This window comes from Pleurodeles waltl, chromosome 10 (assembly GCF_031143425.1).
Source record: "Pleurodeles waltl isolate 20211129_DDA chromosome 10, aPleWal1.hap1.20221129, whole genome shotgun sequence".
Lineage (NCBI taxonomy): Eukaryota > Metazoa > Chordata > Amphibia > Caudata > Salamandridae > Pleurodeles > Pleurodeles waltl.
In genome coordinates this window covers 186,532,097-186,552,719 of record NC_090449.1, presented here as the reverse complement: position 1 = coordinate 186,552,719, position 20,623 = coordinate 186,532,097, and the positions used below count along the sequence as shown (strand labels likewise).

Here is a 20,623-nt window from a genome sequence, read left to right as displayed (position 1 = left end):
TGCGCCTCGACATTAACACTCCAGACTTGCTCTCCCCGCTCTATAAACTCTCCATTTAATGTATGTAAAAAATAGAACAGAAAGGTTACTAACAGCGCAAAAGGTGCTTAACAAGTCAAGTCAGGTATAGAGGACTAACGTGCTTTTCTGAAGCATCCTATAACAAATAATTTCATTGTTTGTAGCCTACCACTATAGATCACAAAATTGGTTCTTGGTGCATGAGGATTATAGATAAATAAGATGTGAAGTAAAATAATTATCTTTCGAGTCCCAAATGGAAGTCTCTCTGTCTCTTTTGAGTACACAAGGCCGGGAAAGATCCAATGATCTCCGACTGAAATAATTCAGTGTCCTATTTGTTTTCTTTGTAAGGGAAAAAATGTGCTGCACCAGCATATGCAGCAAGAAACAACGTACGCAGGCCTTATGCAACATTAATGACATGGGTCTGTTGCACTGTCACTGTCACTGCTGTGTATTAAAAAAACCTTCTCTGCAAACATAACAAGCTTTTGTAATTCAGAGTTTTAATATAAAGTCTGCTAGGCTTACACAGTGGAAAAACACACAGATGTTGTTACAAGGTAGCCATGCCACCCTTGGCTTGCTCTCTTGTACCCCAGGCACTGCCCTATCTAGCCCCGGTCTCAGAAGGACAAAGGCAGGACACTGATATGGTTTACAAAGCCTAAAAACAGAAGTTACAGTTAAGACGAAGGATCCGAACATTACGGCGTAAAAGTGTTCCTTTGTATACACAGTAGAGCTTAAGTGTCAAGTGATGACCTTTTCTAGGGGTCCAGACATAGAGGGCTGTTACCGGGCTTCAATGTTGGCAAATGACGTTCTGTCCTGGGGCCACAGAATTGTTGAACCCAAATTGAAAAACCAAATACTCTCTCAGGGTAGCAGCCTAGAGCTAACTGAAAGAGGTGACGTAGGTGAAAGCATAACTTGGCTGTGCCATTAGGCTTCCTAGAATGTAAAATAAAAGAGTAATCACTTTCTTATGTAATATGTGTAAATGGCTTTCATATAATGTGGTGCCCTGAAATGTATTTTGGTAAAGTGCAAGTATGAGTATAATGTTTCATGTACATTGCATTTAATCATCATTATGCAAGAATGTTTATGTTACAGCATTTTAGAAATGTTATTTACATAACCATTTTATATTCATTATGAGAAATGTGTGGAAAGAAATTTAAATTGAATGTGCATTTGTGTCTATTTTAGTTTGGCCGGAGCAAAGGCCCAAGTTCTTTGTATGTGAAGCTTGTTTTATTGCATATTTTCCGAAGCTCCAGGTGTGATGGTAGGAGAACCTGGTTAATAAGTAGGTCTATTTTCACAACGAGATAAGGGGGCCTGAGAAGACATGTTACCAAGGACAGAAGGCTATCATGGACTGGATGCTGAACTCCCTGAAGTGTTAACAAGGAAATCACAGCGAATATGGATGTAATGTCTTCTTTATTTCATCAAGTTAAGAGGCACAGAAACTCCAGCCACTCCTGCTTCCAGCTCCATCCACAACAGCCGAGAATCTCTCCAACATTCCAGCTAGTACAATTGCTGGAGCAGGGGCAGCCGGTAGATACCAATATACATAAGACAATAGGAATGGAGAAATTAGAGGAAAAAGAGGTACAAAAAAATAAGAGAGAACGAGAAATAATATTTACAATAAAAACAATACTACACCACCTTCCCCCATTAAAAAACAAAATATATACTATTTAATCGTAACAATTCTATTGAGATTCCATATTCGTCCATCATCCAATTTAACAGCTCCTTTAATTATCTTAATAACTTTAAAAATTCTACTGAAATGAGACTGTCCGCTACATGTTTTTCCTGGCAGCTTGACTTTGACAGAATCACCCACATCAACCTGTGTCTCTCTCACCGATTATCTCGCATCATACACTTGCTTTCTTTTCTCCTGACAACTCAAATGTTTGTTCACAGCAAAATCTCTCTGTTTCTCATAGTCAAATCGTTCCCTGGCATAGCCTTTGATCCATGGTGGATCTATTATTGTGTGAGGAATAAGTTTTCTGAAAATAACAAATGGTGATTGACCTGTACTAGAGTGAGGCATAAACCGGTAGTCCTCAACCTTATTTTTGATCATCTCCTCCCAATCACACCCCAACTGATTCGCCAACTGTATAGTTTCTTTCAACGTCCTGTTGAAAAGTTCCACCATGCCATTTGTTTCTGGATGGTATAAAGCACATTTTTTTGTGTACAATACCTCTTTTTCTCAAAAACTCACATTTTCTTGGACGTTAATTGAACGCCATTATCAGACAATATGCATCTCAGATTGCCCTCTCTACAAAACACATCCATCAAAAATTCTACCACTCTCAAAGAAGACACCTCCGAGGAGATTATAACTTCTGGCCACCTAGATAACTCATCCATGAGAACCACCACGTATTTTGAGTGTGTCCCACGATTTATCGAGCCCAATATGTCAATTGAAACCGCTTCCCACACTTCATTAGGAACTTCTTCTAACATCATTGGTTACGTCCTAATTTTTAACGACTTGTCTGCTACTTTGCATTCCAAGCAATCCCGCACTTTCCTTTCAATTGCCATTTCCATGCCAGGCCACCATTCCTTAGTTTTGCAAATGCCATGATGCCCACTATGAGCAAGATCAATAATGCGCACTCGCAAGTTGCTTGGAGGGCTCAACCTACTTCCCCTTAAGACCATACCATTTTGAATAGAAAGTTAGTGCCAAATTTTCTTATATTGCTCACCAAAACTCAACATGATCTAGGGACCTTCTGGCAGAAAGCAAGTCCTAGATACGTGACAAATCTACATCATCATACAACTCCTGTTTCCACTCTTCCTCAGTAATACAACCGCTCGTGACAACACAAACTTTAATTCCTCATCCACCCACCAAGAATCCACATTTTCACACTCACTCAATCCTTCCTTCCTCAGCCTGGATAAGCAATCTGCAGCTCTGTTCTCACATCCAGGAACATACTTCACATCAAAATGGTAGTCTTGTAAGCCAACTATCCACTTACATATACGACCTGAGACACTGTCTACACCTTTTTTTCACAAATCTCTCTCACAAAGAGGTTTATAATCCATGCAAACTTCAAATCTTGTGCCCCACAGAAATTGCTTACATTTTTTTGTAGCCCAGAAAATGGCCAACGGCTCCTTCTCTATTATTGAATACTTACATTCTGCACCACGTGAAGTGAAAGCAATAGTATTAGTCTTGTTATGATTGAATTGTTTCAAGACGCAACCTAAACCTTTCTCTGAGTCATCCGTGGTAATGGAGCAGGGAAGACCAGGTTGGAAACTGCTTAGGGATTGCGCAGAAGATAAACAACTTTAAGTCATCAAATTCTTTTTGACATTCAGAATCCCAAACAAAATTGGTACCATTCTTAAGTAGGCTCCTTATAGAACAACTTCTTTTTGCTAAATCTGTGATAAATCTTGCTTAGAATTCCACCATCCCTAAGAAAATCTGAACCTCACTCTTATTTTCAGGTGCTGCTAGATCAATAATAGACTTTACTAGTTCTTCCTTCGGCTTGACGCCATCTCCAGTTATTCTGCGGCCTAAATACGAAATCTCTGATTTGAAGAACTTACATTTATCTCCCTTCAATGTAATCCCTCTCAAACGAAAAATGTCAAGTACTTTCCTGACCAATGTTTTGTGTTGTTCTATGTTATTCGTGAAAATAAGAACATCATCTTGAAAGAACTTCACACGCGTCATATCCCAAGTATCTCATTCATCAGCCTTTGAAAAACCGAAGCAGCTGAACAAAGTCCAAACGGCATTCTATTGAACTTGAATACCCCAAAAGGAGTAATAAAGGACGTTATCAACTTGGACTCTTCACATAAATGTACCTGATGATATGCTGAGCTGAGATCTAAGGTAGTGAAGAAATCTCCCAAAGAACTTACCATGTCTGTTATATTAGATAAGGGAAACCTGTCCTCAATGACTACCTTATTCAAATTTCATAAGTCCACACACAACCTTATGTCTCCATTTGTTTTAGTTGCAACGACAATTGGAGCAATCCATTCCGCAGCCTCAACTTTCTCAATGATACCTTCTGACACCAACCTCTGAAGTTCATCTTTCACTTTGTCTCTCATACTGAAAGGAATGTTTCTAACTTTGCATGCGATTGGAGATGCACCTTTCTTTAGCACTATGAGGTGCTTATATCCCTTGCCACAACCTATCTTGTTGGCAAAAACTTCAGGGAATTCTCTTTTGAGTTCCTCACCCCAACTACAGGTTTTCTGCACTTGTACTTGGGGAACTGCATTCGAGTTCAATATAATATTCAACAATTTCTGATGTGGCCAGCCTAATATGGTATCCCCCCCACAACTGGAATATAAACTTCAATCATATTACCTTTGAACGCTATCTTAGCCTCAAAATAGCCTTTTAACCCAATAGGTTTCCCACCATAACTGAAAGGAGTAACATCTGGTGCATGAAGAGTCACTCTGTTCATAAAATATTTAGAATAATCGGATTCCGAGATCAAAGTCAACTTTGCTCCCAAATCCATCATTGGAACTTTAACCCCGTCAACCTCCACAATGTCAATAGGGTACTCACAAACATATTGGTTATACAGTTTACATCATTTACAATTTGTAACACAAAAGGTTTCCCATCATCATCATCTTTTCCATCATACTCAATCTCATTCACCTTCACAACTTTCCTTTCGATAGACTTGCAACATCTAGCAAAGTGACCTTTCTTGCCACACTTCTTACACAAAATATTGATAGCAGGACAGTCTCCTATTAGCTAAATGTGAAGAAGAGTTACACCTAAAACATAATAATTTAGATTTTGCACCAGGGTGTCCTTTTGATGTAGTCTTCGTCTCTACCAATTGAATTGTTTTTGAAACACCTTTGGATTTCCTCAGATCTTCTAAACAAAGTTCTGAATGCTCAATTTGTTTCGCTACAATTAAAACTTCCTCTAGCGTAGGATCTCCTTTAGACCACAAAGCTTCTCTTATTTTATCGCTTCTGCACTCCAACATAAATTGATCTCTAATACGTTCTTCCAGTGAGTCACCGAATTTGCATTGAACAGCCAATTTCCGCAGATTTGTTACAAAATCTTCAACAGTTTCTGTATCATTCTGCTTACATTTCCCAAAGTAATATCTTTGGAGGATAATTGACACCTTGGGTAAATAATGTCTGTCCAATCTAAGAAGCGTCAATTCAAACTCATTTAAATTGGTATCACCTTCAGCACCATCCGGAGTGCTGATCAGAGGTAAATTCTCCAAAATGTCTTGACCTTCTGCACCAAGACAGTGTTGAAGAACAGAAGTCTTCCTGTCTGCTGATAAATTTCTGCCACAAACTTGAATATACGTAAGAAATACTTTTATCCATTTATTCCATGGAATGGGAGGATCTCCAGGTGGAGACAAAAAGAAGGGAGGCGGGGAAATGTTTTGCATGTTTCCAAAAATTGAAGACTTCCTTCAAAGAACCACAAATACCTTAAAATAAGTTACTAAAGTCCTGGGTCCAATGAGTAGAAAAGGAAAAAAACAAAAAACAAAAAAACAAAGAACGCAGTGCAAAAATGAGAAAAAAGAAAAAGAAATGAGTATGTGTACTATATAAGAAGCACTTGAAGAAAAAAACACATGACATCTGTAGTCTCCCTGAATGATGTTCGCTGACACAGGGGATTTGAAGACAAACGATGTAAGGGATACAAAGTTCCACTTACTTTAACTGTAAACAAGCACAGGGGTAACAGTGAAGTTAGCAGAAAACACCTCATATTATTTTTATAGTTCTGTATAAGTATAAACAAACACAGCGGGAGCTGGAAACGTCCTGTATACTCTTGCCACTAGAGCAGGAACTCGGGCGGAGACAGAGAAGCGACTCTCTGAAGTCCGGGGCAGGACGATCGAAGGAAGCGAGAGAAAGAAACTGTTGCTTAGCAACAAACTCCAAGTGAGTGCGCGGAACGTGTGAAGCAAGAAATGCGTTGGCATGGGAGCCAGACGCTTAAACGTTCGTGCGCCGTACTGGCGAAAATAGGTCCCAATAACAGGGAAACACGAAAAAAAAATACAGAGTACACTATACTAAGTACACAAAGTCCCCAAAAAAAAATCTTGATTGTAGAGGAAGAGGAGAAATAAGAATTGAAACGGAAACTCTGTACCTTGGGAATCCAATCCTCTTGAGTGTTGGAGTTTCGCCTTGCTTCTTTAATATCCCATCCCCGTGGCAAAAAATTGAAGTGTTAACAAGGAAATCACACCAAATATGGATGTAACGTCTTCCCTATTTCATCAAGTTAAGTGGCACAGAAACTCCAGCCACTCCTGCTTCCAGCTCCATCCACAACCGCAGAGAATCTCTCCAACATTCCAGCTAGTACAATTGCTGGAGCAGGGGCAGCTGGTAGATAACAATATACATAAGACAATAGGAATGGGGAAATTAGAGGAAAAAGAGGTACAACAAATTAAGAGAGAACGAGAAATAACATTTACAATAAAAACAATACTACACTCTCCTCTACGTTCCTGAGCTCTGGAGTGATCCAAGGACATACAGATGTAACTTGAAAGAATTCAGCTGCCAATTAGATGTGCGATTTACACTTGTTTCAGTGGAACGTTTTGGCTGTGATGTCAGCCCTTGGAAGATTCATGATTTGAGTGTTGTTAATTCAGTTGCAGATCAGATTCCTTTAACCCCTTGATCAGAGCGGACCTCTGAGAGGTATAGACCTCTCTTCCTTTACTGGACTAATCGACTTTACACTGCTGACATCTCGATGACAAACTTCTACAGAGGTTTCTGTAGTGCTGACATTTTTTTCTTTCAAATTCTTATAGGCAACAGAATGGCCACGAACTTCAATTAAATGGTTGGGTAGGAAGGTAGTGTCCAAAACTAATGTTTCTCGCAAATACAGGCGTAGACAACACTAACAACAAATTACAGTTGCACCTAGTTATACACCATAAGTTAAGAGTTCCTGCTGCTACACTTCAAAGAGAAATATGCTACTACATTTGACTTCTAGTGATTTAGTTTCAGTTAAGGGTGGAGAAATGTTAATGGGGCTTTAGTTCCTTGCTACCATCCTCCTGCCTGGACCCAAGAAACTGCCTCCTGAGGCACAGCTAAAGAATGTAGTGTCCACCCAGTCTTAGAAAACAACAATCTCTCCTGGGGTACAGGGATGGTGTCTAGTGTCAGTGCAGTATATAAGTCGTCCCTGGACTAATAGTAGGAGGCAACACCTGGTCTTAGTGCCAGTAGACAAAAAATACCCACTGACATGAAATAAAAGGTTAGGAGTCTCTATCTAAAAAATTATTGGTCACAGCAAAGACATTCTGGTGGTGGGACCCTTACGAGGAACGTGGCACCTACTAAAGGGCACAGGAGTCACAAGGAGCATCCCAGAAAGTATGCAATTCTTGGGATAGTGACAGGTGGGTTCAAATGATGGTAAATCCAGAACCTCAGAGCCTAGAACTACAATTCTTCTGTCTCACCCTATACCTCCCTCAATATATATTCTGCCATCTACGACTCATCTCAAACCTCATTTTACTACTATGATATCCAAAATAACTCTTCCTAGACTCTTCCGTCCTGGCTCACCCCAAACCTCAGTTTACTACTATGATCTCCCAAACAACTCTACTAAATTCTTCCCTCATGTATCCCTCCTTTGACTCATCCCAAACGTCATTCTACTATGACCTCCCTAATTCCTTTCTACAGACCCTTCCCTCCTCCATCTCTCCCTTTTACTCTTCCCAAACCTCATTTTACAAGTATCATCTACCAAATAACACTTTCCAGATTCTTCTCTATTCTATTCCTCCACTAATGTATTCAATCCAACTAGCAGACTCAAAGGTCCACCTCTCAAATTAAAACTCGCATTTCCCTACACTAATCCACTAGTAATCCTTTTGGGTTCCAGATTATCGTGCTACTCACCTAAAAGTGCTTTGACGCCTAGTCAGGGGTAGTAAGTGCTTTATAAATACAATTACAATTCCAGTGGTTTTGGGAATCCAAACAACATCCTTTAGCTATTTGGGAGATTCCCCAAACCACAGGGTGAAAGTGAAGTAATTCTCAATATGTCTAGAGGCAACTAGAAAGTGCAATATGCTCCCCACTGCAGGGTGGTGTGGTGGGCCGGGACAAAGTTAAGCTCACCTTCAACAGTGATAGGCAATATGCAGTAACTGAAGATTCCTGAATAGCTGGTAAGGAACAATCTCACGCTCCTGGAGCATGCATAGTGCAATGGCTTTCTCCATTCTCTGCTTCACTGTTGTGCAGCTCCTCCTTGTATGTCAAGAGAAACGTGGAACAAAGTATAGGGCCTAGTCCTTATAGCCAGACCTGGTCACTCAGATCTCGTACATCTTTTGAATCTTGGGGCCTCCTCTAATCCTGGAGAGGCATGACCACCACATCATAAGTGTACTGAAGGGACGGGCTACCTATTGTGGTATGGTTTGAGCTGGTCCAGTGAAAATGTGTATCAGTCCCTGATATTGAGGCCAGGGAGAATATGTATCGGCCTCCGAAAGGTAGCCAGATCCAACATTCAGATCATGGGAAGAAGACTGGAGGGGCTGGTATTACTCTGGGAGAGGAACTTTAGCTACTTGAAAAGGGCTAGTGGCTACCTCACCCACCCCAAGGGACAACTGTACTCAAGGCAGCAGTAAAAGTAATGTAAAAATGTGACGTGTAGATCCAGCATGGAGCTGGGCAGCCTCGTACAAAAGCCAGCCAACCATGTTAGCAGTCATCCATGAGGAGTCTGATGGACTCCACAATTCACTCAGCCCCGGCTACCTAAGACTTAACACTTGAACACATACCAAACATATGTGCATAAACCATTTAAGATGCATGAAATGGGCAAAGGAATCTGGCTACTCTGGGTAAGACAAAAGTTTACATAGTGGAAGCCGAAAGGCTGTTCCCTCAAAGGAACATATGTAAAAAGGCCTGTTTCCATATAATTATGCTGCAACCAGTGTCAGTGTTTAACATCAGAAGTAGAGAGGGCAAGAGATACACTTCGGTAGAGTAGTTCACTTTGGGTGTCTCCTGCCCCTAGATGGACCTAGCTATGGGGCCTAAAAGCCTTATAAAAGGCCATCCCTAAGTCAGCTTGTCTAATTTACGTACTGGAGGAAAAATACAGGGTCAAACAGAAAAAAGACACAGGTATGGGCAGCACAGCTCTGTATAGCTAATTATCTGAGGGTTTCTGTCTCAACAGTTTACAACTATAAAGGTTCACAAACAGCTAGAATGACATGAAACAAAGCATAACACAGTGACAATTGTATGGTACATATAAAAGGAAATGGGACAGTATATCAAGAATTCATGTGACAACCTTCTGGCTACCAGGGAGGCACATAGGCCAACAGCCTTGGTGGCCAAGATTTTCACACATAGCCACAGGGGGTGCAGTAGATCTAAGAGGCTGTCAGGCCAAAAGGTGGTGCTGGACTGCAATCCTCAGGAAGGCCAAGGAAGGGAAAAAAAATGGATACAAACAATAGAAGCTGGTCAAGAGAGGATTGTGCTTGCTAGACTGCATCAATACCATCTGACCTGCCCTTTCAGTAGTGGATCTCTCTGGCAGCACATTGCTTTGACTGGTCCTGGGAATACGATCAGTAGATGTTTGCAAAATTTATATAGCTGGTCAATTTTCCAGCTGCCTGCATGTATGGTCATGAGTGGTGGAGTGGAAACAGGATTGCACCTTGAGCTAGCTATAGGCTTAAACCATGGCAGATTCAGCAGCAGAACAGGCAAGCATAACTTTAGCAGAACCACAGGCTTAGTCCTAGCAAAGAATGTAGCAACATGTTGATTCTACCTTCAGGATTCATCACATCAGCAAAAATCCATTTAGTTTCAAGGCTCGTTAGTTGGATATTTATCAACTGTCGATCACAGTCAATGATGCATCCTTAGAAATTCACTATCTAGCCAATAAGGCTCAAAGAGGTTTTCCCTCCGCAGAATGAGTCTGATGTAGCAGGACCTGCTGCTTACATGCAAGGAATGAGCATGGGTTCTTGAGGTAGGAGTTCAGGGGGTGCTGCAGCCTCCCCAAAATAACTATGCTGGATTTCAGAAAGAGAATCAGCAATAAACATGCCTTTACATTGTGTTTTATCTTGTCCCATTTGTTGTGCATTCAAAGACAGAGGTCAAATGTCCGGCTATGTTTTCTGACAAATTGCTGCTTAGTCTTTTAACATGGAGATTGTGTTTTCTTTCTCTGATAGGAAAGTTGGAGGAGTTTCTAAAGTGAACTTTCTAATAATATTGATGAGGTACAGGGAGTGTGAAACAAAAGGCTGCAGGATGTTTGTGTTTTTTCTAATACACAACAGATTGTAATTTTGAAGTGTGATTAAAACATGGATGTTAATAGTATCAAAACAAATTAAGGCAGTTTACTTGATGATGTGCAAATGGTAAATATTTGCTGAACTCCAATTCCCACACATCATTTGTATGCTATATAGTTTTATTAGTAAAACTGCATGTCAGTGCACATTTTGTGGCCAATTCTATGGAAAATGTCCTGACGGTACATGATGGTGCGCAATGTTTTAGTAATTTATTTGCAAATGTGGTCTCCAAAATGCACCACCAGCTACATAACGCTCCCTTAACACTCTCTTGCTGAATGGGCATGACTCATTTGCAACACTTGTTTTTGGGCGACACTTGGGATTTTTCACAAACCTTATGAATTCAGTGATGTGACATTGATGCTTGTATCCCATCCTGATTTTTTTTCCCACACTACTGTGGAACCCTTATAACCTCAGGCCTGCAACCATATGCACTGACCCAAGAGCACTACAATAAAGGAAGAAAAAAGGAGGCGGGACTGTCCTCTGCAACTAGCATTCATTTCCCATTTAGAATGCTCCATTTTTGCAGAAAAGTAAATATTTGTGTTCATTTTTGAGTAGCCTCTTTGACAGGTACCCTCAGGGTGTTTGCAACGCTCACACTAAAAGGGTACAGGATATCACTTTGTGCATTCATTATTCAAAAATGTTCAGAACTAGAACAATGGCTGTACCATTCCCTCTAAATGGTGGAATGTAAAAGGTATTGGGAGAGTACCACAAGTCCAAACTGTTTAGGCTTAAATTACAGCTATAGAGGAAATGTGAAGATTTTCCATGTCCTTCCGAAAACATTTTAAGAAATATAGTAACAAACAGTACATTTTAAAACAATAGAAACTCAAGGACAACATTGGTTATTGTATCACAAGCTAAAAGAGCAGGTACTGCGTTCACGAAGACAGCAAGGGTAGGAAATTACCACCATTTACATGGTGTACCCCCAGATTTTTGCCCTATCTGTTTTTAGCTGGCTGTAGAACTCTGTGCACTTTACCACACCGAACCAGCAGTAAAGGGCATGTGTTCCTCCTTTTATCATAATGATATCAGAATAATCCTAATTGGCATATATATTTAATTTACCTATAAATCCCTAGTATATGATACAAATTATATCCTGTGTCTGTAAGCTAATGTCACTAATGGACTGCAGCACCTATTGTGCCACCCACTCCAGTGGTAATGTAACCCATGGCTTCAGGCATACAACAGAAGCCTGACTAAGGCAGCTTTTTACAGGTCCAACTCGACCTGTAAAAATAAATCCTCCTGACAGATCTAAACCTTCCTTCAATCTTAACTGCCCGTAAGAAAGGGTGCATGTTATTTAAAAGTGGGACAAGTAGAAATATAATGTTATACGTGTCCTCACAGTGATTATGCCCCACAATCTATTTTCACTGTAGCAACAGTTGTTATCAATGTCTAAGAAGAAATGTCATTCTTGGACTCTTTGTAACATTTATTAAAAGTCAATTTCAGTAGTGAAGTTGGACTTCTAATGAATATTAAGGAAAAGTTACTTTTAGAAATATATCTTTCGCCAGCCTAATGCTCCTGGATCCTAATTTGCATTAGCCTCCAGCTGCAGCCCTCTAATTGTTCAACCTTGAAAGAGGTATGAAAACTGTTCCCACAGTAGAAGTCAAGACCCTGGGTGCAGGCAGATTAATCTGCTCCTTGAGCAGGATAATCATTTTGGAAAGACAAGAACGTAATTAACTTCAAGGAGACCTCCACTGTCAGAGACAGATGTCAGATGACACCTGCACGGGTCCATTCCTTGTTCACACAGTCAGTGAGACTCCAAACCCAGTGAGGAAGGAGATAACCCAGAACTAGTTTGAAGTGACAACAGAGGAGGGGATTCACATTTCCTTGGCCACTCCTCTGGAGTGGGCATGTATGCTCTGCACAAAAAGAGAAGGCTTCCGCCATCTTGGATTTAGGCAGAGAGGAATATTGTGGAACTGTTTACACTAAGGCTCAAGGAAATGCCACAAAAGTACGTAGGGAAGCCCCTTGAAAATTCTAACCCATTCCTCAGGAAGGAACCAAGTGTCAACACAGACCCATAATTTGGTGCCAGGCATAAATGGACATCCCAGTACCCTACTTAGAATACTCAAAACACTACTGAATCTGAGAATGATCAGAAGAGGACTGAACCTGCTGTGTGTGGCCTGAGAGGAGCTCTGAAGGACTGCTACCTCTTGTACCCAGGACAAAGAAGCGCAATTTGATAATCATAAGGCTGACAACCTGTTCAAACTACAGGGACACAAGGTACAAAAGGCATTTCCTACAACTGCCAAGATGACCAGTCCCAACTGGAGTGCTTTAGACACTTCTGCTGGCATCTAATAGAGCAAGTCAGACCCCAAGTGTTCTTTCTGAGGTCCCGGAACCCTTGATGGCATCAGGCTGGACTTCTCCTATAATCCTGGAAAACATAGAACTAAGAGACCTTTTGGCTCACAAGGGGGACCTTAACAAACCTGCCAAGCCATTCACACCAGGGTGCACTAAAGCTGGACTAGAGACTTAGGCTTCTCCTGCTCGAAGCTTTTTTGCAGCAGTAAATCTGATTCAGCTGGACCTCGCAGAAAAGGAATCCACCTCTTGGAGCCCTCTTTGGCTACAACCTGAAGCCTTGCCTCACCAGAATAATCCAAGCTCCAAAAAAAGTGACTAAATGTGAATGAAGAAATTGTCACCAGGCAAAGGCACGAACTGTCTTGCTGATGAGTGTCCTCTATGGGCCATATAATTCAAATGTCTCCCCTTCAGAGCTTTCCAGCTAAAGACAAACAACTTAATAGTGACCTTCTCCAATGACTCTCCGACCTTGTGGATACCTGCTCAGTTAGAGCTGCTGCCTTGTCCCACTGAAGATTTTGGACTTTGATTTTTTAGACTAAGTCACATGGTAAAACTTCTGATTTGGTTGACCCTGGTTTCTGTATCTGACCCGAGCTCCTTCATGGCCACAAATCACACCTAGGTCCCAGTTTTCTGAAACCAGTTGACAGAGGCTGTAGCATGAAACCTTTTACCAATATTGTTATTTCAGTCTTTAAAACTTCCTGACTCCGGTTTCACTTACTGAATTCTTGTCATTTTAGTTTCATTTAATTTACTAAACAATGTACTTTAGTACTCTAAATCAGTTGGGGAATTTTTTGTTTATTGTTTTTGACGTTATTATTGTTTTGATACTGCATAAATAATTTGCACATTGTCTCTATGTTAAACCTGTCTGCTCTGTGGCATAGTAACTACAAGGTTGAGCTCAGGCTAAATCAATGACTTCACAGGTTCGTTCTGAGAAGGGTTGGTTTTGTTGTTTAAGGTGTGTAATAACCCCCCTTTAATTAACAACTCAATTTTTACAACAAATTTCCGCACACACCAAAGAGGTCCAGTAAAGGAGAGTTGGATAAATTGTGTGTTTGACATGTAATCATACGGTGAACCTAAATTAACTATTAGCAAAGCATACAGAAGTTTAAACCTGTTGTACAAAGAAAGTTTTTTCTCTGTGAACCTATGAAGGTTATAAACCCCGGTCATATGTTTTTGTTTTCAAACATATTGTGATATCAGAAGAGATTGTATTCCACTCTCAAAACTGCAAAGAGCCAAGATGGCATGTTTAACATCCGTGAGATCTGTCCCTTTATTTATCAGCACTTAGCCACAATACATGAGAGGACATACTTCTGATGTAGAAATACAGTAGCCACCTCCCTCTCATCTAATATGGACATTGCTTCCCGTCCTGCCCTTTTCTGTGCTATTCTAAACCATTCCGAGTGTTACTTCCACTGAACTAATTAGCCTGACCAGTTGAAATCAATCATTTACAGGTGAAAAGTTCAACATTGCAGACAGCCAGTGTCAGCAATGACTTAGGGTGAAGTGGCCACCTTACTTGGAAAGCAAAACTTCAAGTTCGAGAACACAAAGTGCTGTTGGTTGAAACGTCCAGAATAGAGGGTGTCACGCATGGGGAAGACTGCCAACACTGCATTTTCCAACCTAAAACAAAAATCGAGATACGAGACTGAATGGAAGAGTTCATAGGCAACAATACAACATTTATTGTTAAGGTGTCACCCTGGTAAATGCTTGTAAAGAAAAGTCCAAGCATGGGCCGAGGTGGAAAGGTTAAAGTTGCGAAAATTGACCGAATTTCTTTTTTTGCACAAGATCGATTTTTCCCTGGTAGTTGTAGGAGACACTACAGGATTTCTGTGAGGCCCTGAACAGATATCTTTACAATCGGCAATCGCTCAGAGGTGTGAGGAGCGTGAGCTACAAACTGCATGCTAAATTTGCCCTAGCTGCCACGAAGCCCTATGTCAGGAGTGATAACATATGCCAGTAAGAATATTTTAACTAACAGTTCCTTGTATGCTAGAATTTAAGCCTACATTTACAATGTTATTCCAGAGACCCAGAGTACAATATGCTGTAGGCTAAAATGTCAAGTGCATGAAGCCACTTAGCTGCTTCTGTGATTTGCGTCTTGATGTTAAAAGCAACAGATTTGACTTGAGGAATGTCATTAAATGTGTATTAGAGCTATTGAGGGATTTGCAGCAGGCAAATCATTGCTGCCAACAGGTCCTGTGTCATGAGGACTTCTATTCAGACCTGTTTTTGAAGCCAACAAACCTTGGATCGTAAGCTTTGTAGTGCTTCATTTACTATTACAAATATGTGGCTTCCAGCTCCTGACAAAAACATTAACGAAAGACCTGCTGCAATGAATAAAACAAAAATATATTATTTTCTGTATACAATGCATCTATAAAATAAATAAATGTGTGATGATTCAGTGTATTTTGAAATGGAAAATACTCCGTCAAGCACTCCAATACACCCACTTTATAGACGGTCGAATAATACTCTAAGCAGCCAATAGCATTATGTGAGACATTGACACTCCTCTAGACCCACTGTGTATATTTTTGAGCAATTACAATACATAAAAGACAACTGTGCGGCTGAGCCTTGCTTAAAAATCAACATGCTGGTAGCCAAAAAGCAAGGCCTGGCTCTGGCTAAAGATGCTCTTTGGGTGTCAAATACATATCACCCACTATCCATATTAAATTAAACAGATGGGAGGGCTGATGGAGCGACGAGTTTGAAAGGATGTTCATAAAGTATTTGGAATAAATCCCCACCTTCTCGGCTATCTGTCCCCCCCGCCCCACTTTAGTGCTGCTTAACGGCTGGAGCGGTAGTGAAGGTCTCAAAGCACTACCCGTCCCATAGGCCCACTCCTCCAACCTTTCTACTCTCTCAGACAATGAGACATCTTTAAAGATCGGTGTTTCTTGAGATATTCACTGGATTATTTCTTTACAAGTCCGAGAGACATCCAAACCTCATTCCAAAGGCTGGGCTGCCAGGGAACAACCAGCTCTGCCAGTATCGGAAATCCCGGCGGTCTGGCGGTTGTGGCGGTCCTAATCTGCCAGAGCAGTGCTGCAAGCAGCGATGCCCTGGGGATTACAACCCCCTTCTCCGCCAGCGGTTTCATGGCAGTAGCACCGCCACGAAAATGCTGGCAGAGAACGGGTGCAGGAGGCCCCGGGGGACCCCTGTACTATCGCAATGTTCACTGTCTGCTTTGCAGACAGTGAACTTTGCGACGGTGCTGGTGCACCCTGCGCTCTACAGCATTGCCGATGGCTCTTTACGAGCCGGAGACAATGCTCTAGGCTGTTTCCCGCTAGGCCAGCAGGCAGAAACTCAGGTTTTCGCCCACTGACCAGGCGGGAATCTCTTACTGGGCCGGCGGCGAGGGTGCCACTATGGCGGAAGCGTCCCCTTTGGAAGTTCGGAAGACGGTTTACACTCATAATCAGCCCCATAGTGTTTATTCAATATGTGCTACAGCAAACACAATGGATTTTATTCCAAATATGTTGGTATCGCATCCAATTAACACACTATTGCTGAGTGGTGTATTTAATAAACATGGCATTATTTCCACCTTCTGCACACTAGAATAGGGAATAATGTGGCAACACCATATGGTAGACTCGCTCTAGGCTAGAGTGGACACTTTCTTTTAGATTAAGCAGGTCTACTAAACCAGAATGGCCACTGTCAAATGGAATCTTTTTTCAATGGAATCAAATAGGATTTTGAAAAGCTTACCAGAAGCCAAAAATGTAAATACTGTTCAGACATGCAGGACTAAATAGGACGAAGACAACCCCTCTATGGGAGCCCTCTGCAGGCAGTGATAAACCACTGAAGTTCCATATATTTTGTGAATACTTCTGTGGTGAGGAAGAAGGACAGCACCCAGTTAAGGCAGTCTTTGAGCTTTGTCATCAAGCTGGACGGGCACAATGTGCCAAGGCCTGGGTAGATTAAGCATCTTGAATTTATGAATGGGAAAAAACCTGTTTAAATCATGTCGATACAGTATTGTGTGGACATAAACTTCTGTGTTTTAGCAAGCGTTAGTTGAAATGGTAATGGTGTAAACGTCCGAGAGAATGGGATCTATGGCTTCTAAAGGGAGGGGTCTTCCCTTTTTGTCAAAGGTTCTTTGAGTCCTACTGGAGGAAATGGTGGCCTCAACTGGTCATGCCTGCTGACAACATCAAGATTCTGAAGATGTTTCTACTTTTACAGTGAGCTCACAGAAATGGCGGTGGCTGGAGACTTTGGGAAGAAGAGTGGCCCTTACACTAGGAGTCAGAAAAGCACTGGATTGCTGGAAGGACTGAGAAATGGTCAGAAAGCTTTAATACAACTTAGTGATATGGCCATGAGAGTGCTAGTTTTCTGCTGCTCAGCACATTGAAATAACCTTTTTCACTCAACTGACAATCACGCAGAATGTGGATAACTTTGTACTGGGTCTACAGATTAGATACAAACACCTCAATCACTCCTGCCAGTATGTGAAAAGATTTGTGTTCATGGGCCTTGCAGCAATGTCCATGAGGCCTGTTGACATCAGCAACTTTGGCTCAGCAGTCATTTTGCCAATATCCTTGGGCCTCAGAATACGAAGCAATCAAATTCATGCCATATGTGAAGACTGTAGCCACCATGAGATTAGCATTCACTTATTTAGGCAAGACCAGAAGACTTCTTGTTGGTCTCTATATCTATTTGGGGGGGGAGAGGGAGGGACAGGTAATGCTTCTTGAAGACTTTCAGACCCAGAACAGACTGAACTGGAAGACTCCCATAAACAGACATAAGACCTGGAAGTGGTTTCGTGGTTGTTTAGAGACTTTAAAAATCTAGGTTTTGTATACAGGTTCTTTTGGAAATTCTCTATTTGTGGACCTGAGATTGTGAAGGGAGCAAAGGCAGCCACAATAGCACACTTGAAATCATTTTCATGTTAAATCTTTGAATTCATCCTTCATGTTTAGGAACTCAGTCAACAAAATATTTCCAATTTCATCACTACTATCAACCCATTTTTCGTTTTAGTGACTTGCCATTTGACCCATTCTCTTCAATATGTGTGTGGGACTGGTAAGTGAACTTGTTCGCTCTAGTATTCTTCTATTCAGATGACACTTAACTTTTGCTCAGGCTGTACCAACTTTATTTTAGGTCCATCTGTAAACTGGAAGAGTGCCATTGATGTTTGGATGCCTGCCACATATTTGAAGATTGAAGGGGAAGAGACTGAATCTTGATTATTCGTAGCCACCAGGCTCCAAGTCCAGACATCACAGAGAATGCCATCCAACATGCAAGGGGAGGCATCCACTAATGTCACACTAGCTACCTCAGTCTGATGTCATCATCTCTTCCATTGGAGGCCACCAAGTACCAGGGGACATGAAGCCATGGCTCCTTACATGTCACAGGTTCAGTATTTCATACATCAGGCTTTTCCATCTCACCTGAGGACAAGCAGCTCTGTCCTGCACACGCACCAGGAAAAGCAGCCCAGTTGTGAGGCTTCAACTGGGGGGCAATGATTGGGTGGGCCAAAGGACTGTAGGGACCTGATGTCATTATATTTGGCAGACGGCCACACACCAATATTGAATCTGCGAGAGAAATGTCACAGGTGGTGCTAGAAACATTATGGAGAACTAATAAGCAAGTGCTCTGATGTGGGTTTCGCTGACATCTAGCATGACAGGGCTTCAGGTACAACCGGCTGTGCTGCTTCAGACGAGCTGAGCAAGCTTATTCCTTAAGTAATCTTGGGTGGATCCCAACTGGTGTGGGTTGTTTCCCTGGGCTAATTTTGCCAGGCTGTTTCCCTGCATTCCGATACAGAATCACAATTTGATTTACAAAGCGTTTACACATCAGCTATTCAAATATTTCAGAATTTAAAGGTGTTTGTTTGTAAATATCAATGGTGGATCCCTAACACACTATTGACGTGATTTTCTCAAAGCTGCTAAAGGCAAGAAAGCTTGCTTCTGATCGAGGCCTGCAAATGCCGAAAAAAATTGTTTCACAAACACTAGAAGTAGGCACATTTTTCCTGCTGTCCTCAGCTTTGAACTAAAACAAATATGAAATCTTTGATTTAGATCTACCATTTCTTGAACCACAGTGATCCACTCAACTGTTGTGAGGTACAAAGCTCTAAGGTCAGTCAGCACAGAAGTTTTCCTACAGGGATCACCAAAAATAAGAAGTTAACTAACAGATAGTTTAACCCTTACGCATATTGAAAACAGCAATGAAAGTTAAGAAAATAAGCATCTTGTGTTCAATCCATTTTCCAGAAATATAAATCTGCTGCCTTAAACAGAGATGGAGGTAGGATGGCCGGCACACAATTAGGTCTTTTGGTGGCCGAAATGAGTATGGCAAACGCACTCCTTTTTAGGTTTTAAGAACCAGAGACCTCACTCCTCATGCTAGTTAGGGTTTCAACTTTCTCAGAAAAAATACCGGCCACACAGACCATTTTTTAAAGCTTTCAGGCTATGAAATGACCATACGTGAATAAGGTTTTATGTACAATACTCCATATTCTTTTTAACATGGCAAAATTAACACTCTGTTTACTTTGGTAAATCATTTCGGTAAGGTTTAAATTTCACTGCCATACCTTTTCTGTAATGTCTTTACATCTTGCTTTGTTAGCTTTACATTTCGAAGGGGAAAATACAGCATTGTGCTGATTTTTAAACTCTTTAACATCCTAAACTTAAAAATAATAGTTATGCAGGTAAAATCCTAGCGAGGTGGTAAACACAGTGGTAGTACATTTGCTCTTCACTGTTTTGGGAAGTGCCAGCTCACAAGCACAAAATAGGGCATTTGGTAGACTTCATGAATTTTTCATAATTTTCAAACATGGACATTTATACTCGGATAAAGATGACAAAGGAAATGATCTATGTTATCCTGTCGTTTTTAAGCTGTGGTCCATGGTCTCCTGGACGTTCGTAAAGCCTTGTAGCCTACTCACGGGGTCCGCATCAGTTTAGAAAAATAAATATTAGTGGAAATGAATGAAGTACAGATTCTTAGGAAAGTAAATTGAAGGTTTTAAAATGCTCTTCACATGTAAAGGAATTTGAAATTGGAAACGAAAAATGAAGGGCCTGATAAACAAGGGTAAACTTACATTTGTGTGTAAGTTTACTACATTTCATACCAAAAAACGGAGTTTAATGTTTGGGGTGTTTAATCTCTGGAGATTAAGGGAGATAACGTGTATAAATCGCCAGAGCAGGTCATTGAAGGATCCCCGCTTACGTGGATGGTATAGTATACTAGATGTGCCTCCGTACCGCCACCTATGGACTCATTGTGTATGTGTGTCAACAAGGTAAATAAACTAAACCACAACAAAAAACACAACAGAAAAGGGTAAACCATTAACCGATGATACGCTCAGCCCCTCGCCACTCTCAGGTCTGTGAGGTCATCCCCAGGATGAGAAAATAGGGAGAGATAAGGGAAGCATGAGAGAATCCAGAAAGGCAGGTGCAGGCTCCTAAAGTACCACGAGCCCCCCCCTTTCCGCCACCCCACCCATTACTCAGTCAAAATGTACATAGGTGATTCAATGTTTGGCAGGAAACGATATATATAACCTGGTGTACCTGGGT

The 20,623-nt window shown here is 41.2% G+C and overlaps 1 protein-coding gene across 5 annotated transcripts in view; it reads right to left on the bottom strand.

The window, feature by feature from the left end:
* DEXI (Dexi homolog) overlaps positions 1-20,623 on the bottom strand; it is a 137,410-nt gene that overhangs the window by 68,635 nt on the left and 48,152 nt on the right. For 4 of the 5 annotated variants that reach the window (XR_011199073.1, XR_011199072.1, XR_011199070.1 and 1 more), the window contains one exon: positions 14,473-14,579. The exons of the other annotated variant lie outside the window; for it this stretch is intronic. Coding sequence is in view for 1 of the 4 variants with exons in the window: in XM_069210168.1 (XP_069066269.1) it covers positions 14,473-14,579 (107 nt within the window). In the remaining 3 variants the exon portion in view is untranslated. The remainder of the gene's footprint in view (positions 1-14,472; positions 14,580-20,623) is intronic. 5 annotated transcript variants of the gene reach the window in all.